Raw genomic sequence first — 11,540 nt, forward strand, 5'->3', positions numbered from 1 at the left:
TTATGTACATTTTCACACCTTTTTTTTTCCAATTTTTCATTTTATTTAAGGTTTTTTCACATAGCAAAATACCGAACAATGAACCTTTATAGGGAAACATACACGCCGAATTTTCACATGAAGCACACACCCAACGTCACAGTAATTTTATGAAATGTTCATTGCAAAAAGTTCCAAAATCATATATGATTACATGTGATATGCTCGTTTAATCATATATGATTTAGACACATCCAAAAGGGACATGGGTGCCTTGGTGAACACGACCAAAGACTACCCGCTATATTTCGATCAATGGCTCAATGTGAGGGACGGATCTATTCATGCCTGAGCGAGAACCTGTGCACTCACTCAACTGATTTGTAGGTATTTTTTTAAGGTATAAAAGGAACACCTGCTAAACTTTCAGCGATGCTCTAGGATATTAGAAAATATAAAGAGTGTCAACCAAAAAATCAAAAAAAAAAATCTCAAAATCAACCAAAAAACTGGGGAAAATCCCTCGAAATCAACTAGAACACCGAAAAAGTTCATTGAAATCAATAAAAAAGTTCATTGAAATCAACCAAAAAACTTTTAAAAAATCTCTTGAAATAGTGGAATTCGACTAAAAACACATCAGACGACTATATAGGCATTTAATCCACTTTACAAGTGCAACTTCTAGGAAAAACTTTGGGGTTCGCCACTGCTCAACATAACATATGTTTAATCATATATGATTAAGTGTATATATCACATGTAATCATATATTATCTTGTAACTTCTCGTTTTCTTGCAAATTGATCATCTTCTCATTTGAGTCTGACCCTATATATAGAGGCAAGTTCAAACGAGAAGGTAGTCAATTTGCAATAATTTTAGAAATTTAAATTACTATCTTAAAATTGATAAAATATCGTAATTGTAACAAAAATACTATATAAATCCATTAAACATCTCATTATATCTTTTACATTTTTTTATTTTTTAACTTTAATTAATTTAGAATTTCTTTTATCATTTTTTATATAATTTTTTTTTGTAGATACACTTTTGATAAATAAACTATCACAATTTTTATCAAATATCACATGTGATATCTACAATTAACTCATCATCTCTTTTATCATTTCTTTCTGTTTTTTAGATTCATTTTTGGAATCATATGTGATCAGTTTCGTTTAACATATGAACTATTACGTATTACATATGATCCACTCTATAAATTTTTGCACATATCACATATCATAATATATATATGTGAGTATAAGTTACATATTATCACATGTGATAATAAATGTCTGAATATAAGTGATATATTATCACAAAAAGATTTATAAATATAAATACACATAATCACATATAATTAACAAAAATATCTACAATTATCAAATATGATTGTATGATTGATAAAATCATTGACCAAATTATCATATATAATGTGAACTTTTAATCATACATATTTATCTTTGTGACAAAATCAATTTATTAAGAATAATCAGTTACAGATAATACCACTTTTTTTAATTTAATTTAATTTAACAATTTTTATTTAATAAAATATGTTACTCATATATATATTCCTTCACGTTTTCTTCCTTGCAATCCAAAACTTTCGATAATTGACCACAAGAATGATGTCTGATTGGTTTAAGCTTAACTCTAAAGGTCAAAAGTATCAAGAGGTCTCAGGTTCAAACCCAAGGAGGAATAAAGATCTCTTTGTAGCCACGGAGGTTCATATGCGGTGACTCTGGGCTATCTGCAAAGTAGGTGGTCGTCTTGGGATTAGTCGACTCGCATAGCGGGTTGGATATCCAGGTTAATCAAAAAAAAAAAAAAAAAACTTTCGATAATTGAAGTGAAGCTCAACCATTTTCGATAAAGTTTGGTCCTACAAATAGCTTTTGAAGATTTGTGGACATGATCTTCAAAGTCAAAAAGATAAAATAAAAGATAGATCTGATTTGTTGGTCGATCGTTTTTATGTAGAAATTTCCATTCAAATAACGAGAAAATTATATTTCAGAAAAGAGACCCTTTTTTATGTATCAAATATTTCTTGTTAATTTATTTTACAAATAGATATATTTGTTTGTTACTGGAATAAATTATTATTTTATTTTATGTAATTGGACTCATAAAAAAATAAAGAAGTTGGATTTTAGCTCTCTTCTTAACTTTGTTCAAAGTTTGTAGAAGTCTATATTTCAGAAGGTCAGACTTGGATTCGAAAAGTATTTCACTTTCTTTCTGATATTTTTTTTTATTAACCTGGATATCCAACTTACTATGCATACCGATTAATCACAGGACGACCACATGCTTTGCGTGTAGCCCGGAGTCACCGTATTTGAACTTCGTGGCCACAAGAGAATTTTTATTCCTCCTTGAATTTGAAACTGGGACCTCCAGACACGTTTGATCTTTGGAGCTCAAAATCAAACCAATCAGACACCACCCTTGTGGTTATTTCTGAATTTTAATACATATATCATTTTGAAGTTGCCCCATAATTGCTCATTTAATTGGTTGCTCGAGAAAAATGAGTTCTACACGATCTTAGTTTTTGTCCAGGTTCCGTAGTGATTTCTCACGACCCAAGAACTCCAATTTTTCTTACAATATTTGAGCTCTCGATCTCTTTTGAATATTTATGTTATCTTGGCGTATCAATCAGACTCGACATGATTTGTACGTCTAATTCTAAGAAAATTACCATTATGCCCCACTCTAACGTGATCGATTATTTAATATTATGGAATTCCACATCGTCAATAGTGAATTGAGAAAAGTATTTCAAACACATGTTTATGTCCGTTCATGAACCTTCATATATCGTTCACATAGACTAAACTTCTAGAAGCACTATCGTGTTTTTTACATATGTTTTACTTTATAATCACGTATGTTTATTGTATCGCCCATACTTCCGCTTTATATCTTATGAGAGAGTATTATGTACTTTTTACGTCAATAAAGTTACAAAATTATTCAAGGCTGACACGTTAACAAGTATTTATTGCTCTAGGAATGATTCACGGAGTTGATTAGTCTGTTGTACTGTGGTCGATCATTATTTCGTTTTTTTTCTGGTAATAAATGAAGTAGTTGCTTTGATGTATTTCATTAATATCTCGCTGACTATTTCATAATAAATTCGTTTTATTTCACATTTTACTTTATTCAATCACGTAGCGCGTCCACACACAGTTATTAGAAAGGTATTAAACATCAAATTAAGTTAGAAACAAAAGATTCGTGAATCTAGATAACTTACAATAATTATTCAGTAAAGAATCAAGACAACTCGTTTACAAGGAAAATACACTACAACAAAATTGAGTTTATAGGACGCCCACAATCTCTAAGCGTCCCAATAGACCGCTTTAGATGACTTAATTTATATGACCAATATATAAAGTGTCATATCTAAAGGTGTTGTAATAAGTTTATATGACGCTTTTGGGAGTCTTAACAAGGTTTTTAGGACATTTTTAATACAAAGTGTCGCACTATAAACTTTATAGGACACTTTTTCAAAAGTGTCTTATAAATTCAATTTTTTATAGGACATTTGTTTTTATAGGACAGATTTTCAAATAGTGTCCTATAAAATTGTTAATGGGACGTTTTATATTAAAAATGTTCTAAAAAAACTTAATATGACGTCAAAACACATCATATAAACTTATTACAACACCTTTAGATAAGACGCTTTATTTTTTTGGTCCTATAAATTAAGTCTTATCAAGAGGTCTATTAGGACGCTTAGAAATTGAGAATGTCCTATAAACCCAATAGAATAAAGATTCTTAAAATATGTTATAAAAAATTATCCAAATATATTATTTTTTTAAGTATCTTGACTTTTAAAAGATATTTAATTTTTTTATTTGATAGAATAAAAAGTTTATATCTACTTTATCAGGTTTTATTTTAACTGGTTATGGATTTGAAAATTATGACAGACAGAAAAAAGATTGGTTTTGAAGAACAAATTTGCCGAAAAAAGTCCATCGATGTATTGATGAACTAATTCGAAAGCAAATCTCATGATGACATGTGGACGTGGTTGAATTTGAATACGACGATATTAAGTTGAATGAAACATCCTGAAGAGAGGTTCTAAGTCGACTTCTAGCATTTATTGAAGAGTACCTACCCAAATTCTAGTTTTCAACGATCCCCTTCAAACTTACTTATGGATTGTAACCTAATTACCAATTCCGGTAGTTAAAATACCATTACATGCTAACTGTTTGACAAAACGACATAACGCCAAATTTCATCGATTCATGATGTACTCACATCACGTACCAAATGATCTGGATTACAAGACTGTACACGTACAACTCTTGCTCTATATCAAACCCACCATATGCCTTATCCTATACTCAAAGAAGTTATATAACAACAGTAGTTGCAACGTTTTTTATTTATTTTCAGTAGTTTTTTTGAACACGAAGAAAGCAGAAAGTGTCTTTTTTCTTGTTACGGATACTCTTAGATCACATGGAATCTCTAGTTCTAATCTATGTTTTTCAATTATATTAATAGCTATATGTATTATAAGACTTGGGATCATGTGAGACCAAAGGTTTTTCGTGAGACCCGTAAGACCAATTCTCAACCATTGGATTAGATCTACAATCTGAACATTCATAATCACAAAACTGCCACGAGACTTCTCAATAATCACAAAATTGTCACCGTGCAACTTTAGACCATTAGATCATTAGCTTATAAAGTTAATCAATGAACATAAATTGATCTTACGGGTCTTATGAAAAACTTTTGGTCTCACGTGAACCCAACCCTATATTATAAATCCTGAGTCTGTCGATGAATATATTATAATAAAAAGAATCAAATAAATATTGTATGGGTTGTAACTTCAAGTTGTACCCTTTTGAAAGAATCATGTGGCATAGAATAGTTTGATACAACAATTCTAGATATGGGTTTGGTCCTTGACTTTAATATATATATATATATATATATATATATATATATATATATATATACAAATATTTATATATGTATATACAAATATTTATATATGTATATACCCTAACTTCAATTTCACTTAAGTTCACACCAAACTTTTTGGTCTATATAAATTCTCACACACTCTTTCTCAACCCTCACTCAACCACCAAATATCAACACCATATACAACGATGCCTAGAGCCACCGCTCTCCTCCTTATCATAACCCTCATCCTCTTCTCTTTTACCTTCTCCTCCACCTCTGCTCGACCAGAACCTGCAATCGGCGCCACAACCACAACAAGAAACAAGGTAAGCCAACTCTTTTGGAATCTTATATCAGATTAAACCTTGAAGGCCAACTCAACTGGAAAATAGATGTTAGGTTCTAGGGTTCCTCTCTATAGGTTGCCAGTTCGAGTCTCTTGAGAAATATTAGCTTTTTTGTACTATTATCTTTAGGGTCACATGAGAGTAGTTGAGGCGTGCGCAAACTGCCTAGACACCAATAGTTACCAAAAGTAACTCTTGAAAAACGCTTATTAGAATAACAATGGCAGGATCATCACTTATTACTGGTTTCATGTTTGAATTGTTGTAGGGTGTAGAGGTTGAAGAAGGTTGTGAAGGAGTCGGTGAAGAAGAGTGCTTGATGAGAAGGACTCTTGTTGCTCACCTCGACTATATTTACACCCAAAAGAAGAACCCATGAAAAATTAGAAGAATTAAAACTCCATTTTCATTCCGTTATATTCATATACACTGTGTGCGTATATATGTTTATGTACATATATTTAAAGGGTTATGATATAAGTTTTTCTTGTTCCATTTCGAAAGCATATAGCTCTTGTTTTGAAAAAGAGCTTGGTGTGCTTATATATACTACTAGCTATCAATAACAAGTGTCTTTTAATTGTGAATTACGCATACATACATACATACATACATACATACATACATACATACATACATACATACATACATACATACATACATACATACATACATACATACATACATATATATATATACACATAACTATATGTGTTTCTGTGGCATATTCATGTTTACGCCACAAATAACAACAAACTGTACGAATATATATATATTTTTAAGTTGGTGTGTACTGATACTAGAGAAAATGAATCTATCAAACGAAGAATGCAAAAAAAATGAAATAAAAGAAACTGAGGTTTGTTGAACAAACTGCATCTCATAAAATTAGCAATATTTTCTACTATGAAGGGATTTAGAAACCACATCAAGGAGGTGATATTTTTATTAAAAGAATTTAGGGAAAAGTCTAAAAAACTTCGATCAATTTTTTTTGTTTTGAATGGTTTAATCCTTACAAAATTAAATGAATAAACTATTAAACTTTCTTATTTTGAATGGTTTAGTCTCAAACACTTTTTTTAAATGAAAATCATTAAACTTTCTCATTTTGAATGATTAAGGCTCTGAGTTATTATTATTTTTTGAATTAATAAATCATCAAACTTTTAAAAATTGGTTACCTACATTCTTTTAACCCCGAAAAAATTACCTCAAATTGGCTAGGAAGATTTTAAAGTAAAAAGAAATTTTAAATCAGTTTTATGGTTTTACCGTTCTCAACCCTACGTCAGTCAAACTCCTTGTTGCCTCAACGTTGTTTGCTTTCTGTCACTACCCATCATCGTTCTTGGCCCCCTGCCATCGGTCTCATTGTTGTGCGTTGTGTTTGGAAATGATAAAATTGATTTATATTTTTTTACTTTGAAACATTTTGAGTCGGTAACATGTAACTTTTTTGGGTTAAAAGAATGTGGATGATACAATTCTCAATAGTTCGATGGTTTATTTATTCAATAAAATAATCAAGTACTTAATCATTTATAATGAGAAAGTTTAACGGTTTTTCATTAAAAATAATAATTTAATAACTAAATTACTCAAAATAAAAAAGTTTAACGGTTTTATATATATATATATATATATATATGTGTATTTGGCGGTCGGTTTGGTCCAAACCAGACCGGTTTTGCTATTTTCCAAACTAGACTGGACTGCCAGACCGCTCAAACCGTCAAAAACGGTCCGGTTTGACTTGGTTCGGCTGGTTTGAGCGGTCCAACAGTTTTTTTGAACACCCCTACTAAATATAAACAAGAGAAAATACATTTAAATAAAATTAACTTTCATCTTATTTTTGTTTCAGAAAATCAACTTTTAAAATAATCATTTTAGAATATAAAGCAAACTTTATATATATTCAAGGGTTTGTCCAATGTATTCTTTAAAATAGAGAAAATAAAATTTGTGTTCTTTATACTAATTAAATAAATTCTTTATATTGTTCTCTAAAATAGAAAAATCTAGAGAAAATAACAAATATTCTGTAAAGCTCTTGAAAGAGAAGAAAGAAATGTTATTTTATTATTTTTCACTAATATATTTCTTTATTAGTTTTTTTAAATATATAAGGATGAAAAAATTATATAATATTTTTAATAATATATTTCGTGTTAAATAAAATAATGTTATTTTCTATAAACAATAGTGTTATTTTTTAAAATATAAGGACAAAAGCATTTATTTTGACAAATTATAAGGACCAAATTCGTAGTTTACAGTTTTTATGTTCCTGTAAAGACATGGTATTAAATTTTAGTTGTCAAAATGGAAAAATAATTATGAGTCATCATTTGAAAAAAAAAAAAAAAAACTTTTAACTTTTGGAACTGTTTAGCAGTTGTTGAATGGTTTGATATAGAATGATTAAATGGTATTAAGAGGCTTTCATACTACAGTACAAAATCAAATATAATTGTTTCATAATTGTTACAATGAAATTTCATGTTTGCTTCAACATTAGTCTTGATTGCTTCCCGATGTTTTATAGAATTATAAGGTGGCATATTCTTTTGCATTTTCTTTGTCTCAATGGTTCGGTTTAGTGTTGATGCATTCAGTATACCTCTAATAACTTTGGTTCGATATGATTAGTATTAAAATCATTTTCCCGCTTAATTTTCTTTGACATTTCCTCTCTTTTCTTAAAAGGTAACATCACGTTCTCACAGCTACGAGTGTAAATGAGACAAGACAGTTCGCGAGCTCGACTTGACATACTAACGAGTCGAGTCAAGCTACCTGAAACTCAACTTGATAAGTTCATGAGATGCTCAAATATAATTTATAAGATATATTAATTTAAACCACAAGGGTGATGCCAGATTGATTTGAGCTTGGTCTCTAAAGATCAAAAATGCTTGAAGGTCCAAGGAGGAATAAAAAAATCCCCTTGTGACCACGGAGGTTTAAATGCGATGAGTCCAGTTCATGGGTGGTCATCCTATGATTAGTCGGCTCGTATAACGAGTTGGATATCCATCTTAATAAAAAATATATATTAATTTAATATACTAAATGAATACTAAGATAATAAATAAAAATTGAAAATAAAAGGATGTATTGTGAAATTTAGAAAAGCTCGGATCTATTGTGCCGGTGGACTTCTTCTCAGGCGAGTCTACGCCCGCCGACCGGGTTTCTCATGCACCTCTCTCACCCGTTCTTCTCCACTAGTAAGGAATCTCAATGATTTTAAATTTTTGAGTTTTAGCCATCGTCGATTTAACGGAATACGTTTCGTTTTAGTCTTGTTTTACCTAGGATGCGTTTAGTACATGGAACAATATATGATGAGACGGGATAAAACTCACTGTCTCACGTTTGACGTGACATGGGATAGGACAAGAACTCACTGTCCCACATTTGATACAACATGAGACATGGATAAGAACTGCAACATGGGACAAGAATGAGATAGAAACTAAAATATTGCTAACTAACCCTCGTTTGATATAACTTTAACATGATATTTGTTTTAGTGGTCACTACCGCTAATTGCGGCGGCCGCCACCACCACATGTAGCCACCATCGGCGACCTCCCCCTCCTCTACAACCACCATCGACTACCACCATCCATCACCACCTACACAATCACCATTGGCCACCTACCACCGTTCTCCATCGCTACTACCACCGTTGGCCACCTCCACCTTCTCTTCTACCACTGCCGCCCACCACCACCGATACCACTACCATCGTCGGCCACCACTACCACTATCTACCATATACATGGCATCCACAACCACATTCGTCCATCTCCACCACCAATAGTATCGTCGGCCACCTCCACCATAACCACCACTGCCTACCATCATACCTACCTCCACCACATAGGTCACAACTATCTCCTCCACCACTGCCACCCACCACCACCACTTCTATCCACCATCTTCACGTCCTCCACAACCACTCTTGTCCACCAATTATCAATGTTTCTACCTTCACAACTATTATGTGTTGCAACAATCTTTACCGTGCCTTCACCAATTGATAAGGATCATCCAAACCGAATAAAACATAATTTCTCCTTTGTATGAATCGGGTTTTATCAAAATACCATCAATTATATAAAAAAAATTCATTCAAATTTAGTGCTATTTTATATTTATATATATGAAAATTGTGTAAAAATGTTTATAAATTAAGTTATTTACTTTATTTTTGTTAATTATAACTATTATATGATATATAAAAAATCATAAAATAACTTTTGGGGTAACTTATCTAGTTTTGTCATATTCAGTCCTAGTCATACCAAACACCAAATAAGCACTTTCTGTGCAGTCCTACCATCTTGTCATGTCCAGTTTTATCATGTCTAATTCTTTCCAATCATATCTACATACCAAACTCTATCTTACTGTTTTTGGATTTAGTCTGATTTTACTTAGGGGTCGTTTACCTAAATGCTTACCCGGTAAGCGCTTACGTTAAGAACTAAAGCTATAATTTATTTTACCGGGTAAGATTGTAGTACATCAAAATAGTATTATATGCAACAATGTACCCGGTAAGCACTTACCCGGGTAAGAGTCGTCACTCTCACTTACCGAGCAAAAACTCTCCATCTTTATCATTGTTCTTACTGGTATTTTTTACCCTTGTCATGTTCATCGGTAAGAAAAATTACCCAATAAGCATTTACCGGGTAAGCGTTTTGTAAACGGCCGCTTACTGTTTTAGCCATCCTCAACTTCTTCTAGTTTTTAGGTTTCAGTTTTACTTAGTTTAGTAATTTGTTTATGTTTTTTTCTAGGAAAATGAAGAAACCCGAATATGGAATGAAATAAGATTGTGTTTAACATATCGTCTTTTGTCTGTTGATGGAATGTGCTTGGTTATAATATCGTAAGTTTTCGACTTTCTTTTGTATTTGGTTGTGATTTGTCTAACTCTTAATTTTCTAGATTTATTTTGTTGGTATTATAAATCTATTCCCAACTTTTAATATTCTTATGCATTAAACAAGTTCGAGCTCGAGTTTAAGAAATGGTTATCGAGTTCGAGTCGAGCTTGGAGATTGACTTTCGAGCTCAAGTTACTCACACCAGTTATCGTTTACATGTGTAGTTATTTATTTCGCGAAATTTAAAATAAATCGAGTAGAAATCCAACAACTATCAATTTAAAAAATAAATGGGGCGACTATAAAATTGTAATCCGACATTCGAGCTTGTACAGATGTAATAAAACAAGGATCTTCATGATTCCATCAGAAAAACATGGACTCTCGGAAAGAGGAATTACTACTACTACACAAGGGTTTTCTAGTTCGAATAAAAATCAAGCATAGTTTTCAAAGAAGAGTATAATGAGATACTATATATATATATATATAGCCAAGATCAAATGCTAACCAACCCTTTCATATTAACATTAGTAACCGATCTTGGTCATCCAAATATATGATCAATGGTTTTAAATTAATCAATTTAAAATTTTAATTTTTAAAATTTTAATTTTAATTAAGCATTGTGAACATATATGAAAGGGGCATTTTGGGTARTAACCTTCACTTCATAAATGCGAGTATTATCATCTTCATTTACATACACCCGATTCCCGTTTTGCTCCATTTCATCATCTTTTTCTTCGATTTCTTCGATGATTTCTTCCATGGCGGCTACTGGTTCCATGGCTGACGACACCAGCACAGGTGGAGGTGGATGGTAGATTTCACCGGTGATCACTGGTTGATTCTGTTTCAGTGAAGAACCATGGGTCAAATCGAAGTTCACGAACAGGAAGAAAAGGATTCCGTTGCAGAGCAGGAAGATATAGTGTCGGTCATTGGAATCGGTGAAATGGTGAGTGTGAGAACAGATYGATACAGAAAACGAGATCAAGACGATGAAGATGAAGATGGARAAGATGCTGTTGAGTTTGATGAAATGGGTTTTCGGCGTTGAGTTAATGTTGCGTATCTTGAATTGAGCTTCCATCTTCTCCATTGTTGCAGAGTTCAAAAGCAGAGAGGGATGAAGATGATGGTGGTCTGTGATGGGTGATCCTGATCCCTTATATAAAGTTCAARAAATGGGTGAATTTACAAAATTACCTCTTGGTCTCTGGAAGAAATTATTGAAAGAGATATCAATCAACCTCAATCTAAACCACTGTTGTTTGGTTGTTAGATTTTCTGAATCTTGTAAGAATACGATGAACATGAA

General features: G+C 31.8%; 1 protein-coding gene across 1 annotated transcript; it reads left to right on the forward strand.

Moving 5' to 3' along the window:
• The first annotated feature begins 5,111 nt into the window (after positions 1 to 5,111).
• Positions 5,112 to 5,893, forward strand: LOC112513478 (phytosulfokines-like). The gene is made up of 2 exons (XM_025119754.1): positions 5,112 to 5,285; positions 5,575 to 5,893. The coding sequence occupies exons 1-2, from the start codon at positions 5,166 to 5,168 to the stop codon at positions 5,683 to 5,685; spliced, it is 231 nt and encodes a 76-aa protein (XP_024975522.1). The 5' UTR covers positions 5,112 to 5,165; the 3' UTR covers positions 5,686 to 5,893.
• The last annotated feature ends 5,647 nt before the right edge of the window (positions 5,894 to 11,540 follow it).

The sequence above is a fragment of the Cynara cardunculus genome (genome assembly GCF_001531365.2).
Source record: "Cynara cardunculus var. scolymus isolate 2C chromosome LG 5, CcrdV1, whole genome shotgun sequence".
NCBI lineage: Eukaryota > Viridiplantae > Streptophyta > Magnoliopsida > Asterales > Asteraceae > Cynara > Cynara cardunculus.

Bases quoted from the DNA above. Each gene is read 5' to 3' on its own strand.
- LOC112513478 (XM_025119754.1), top strand. From the start codon at position 5,166: ATGCCTAGAGCCACCGCTCTCCTCCTTATCATAACCCTCATCCTCTTC. The intron at 5,286-5,574 runs GTAAGCCAACTC...GAATTGTTGTAG, and splicing joins CAACCACAACAAGAAACAAG to GGTGTAGAGGTTGAAGAAGG.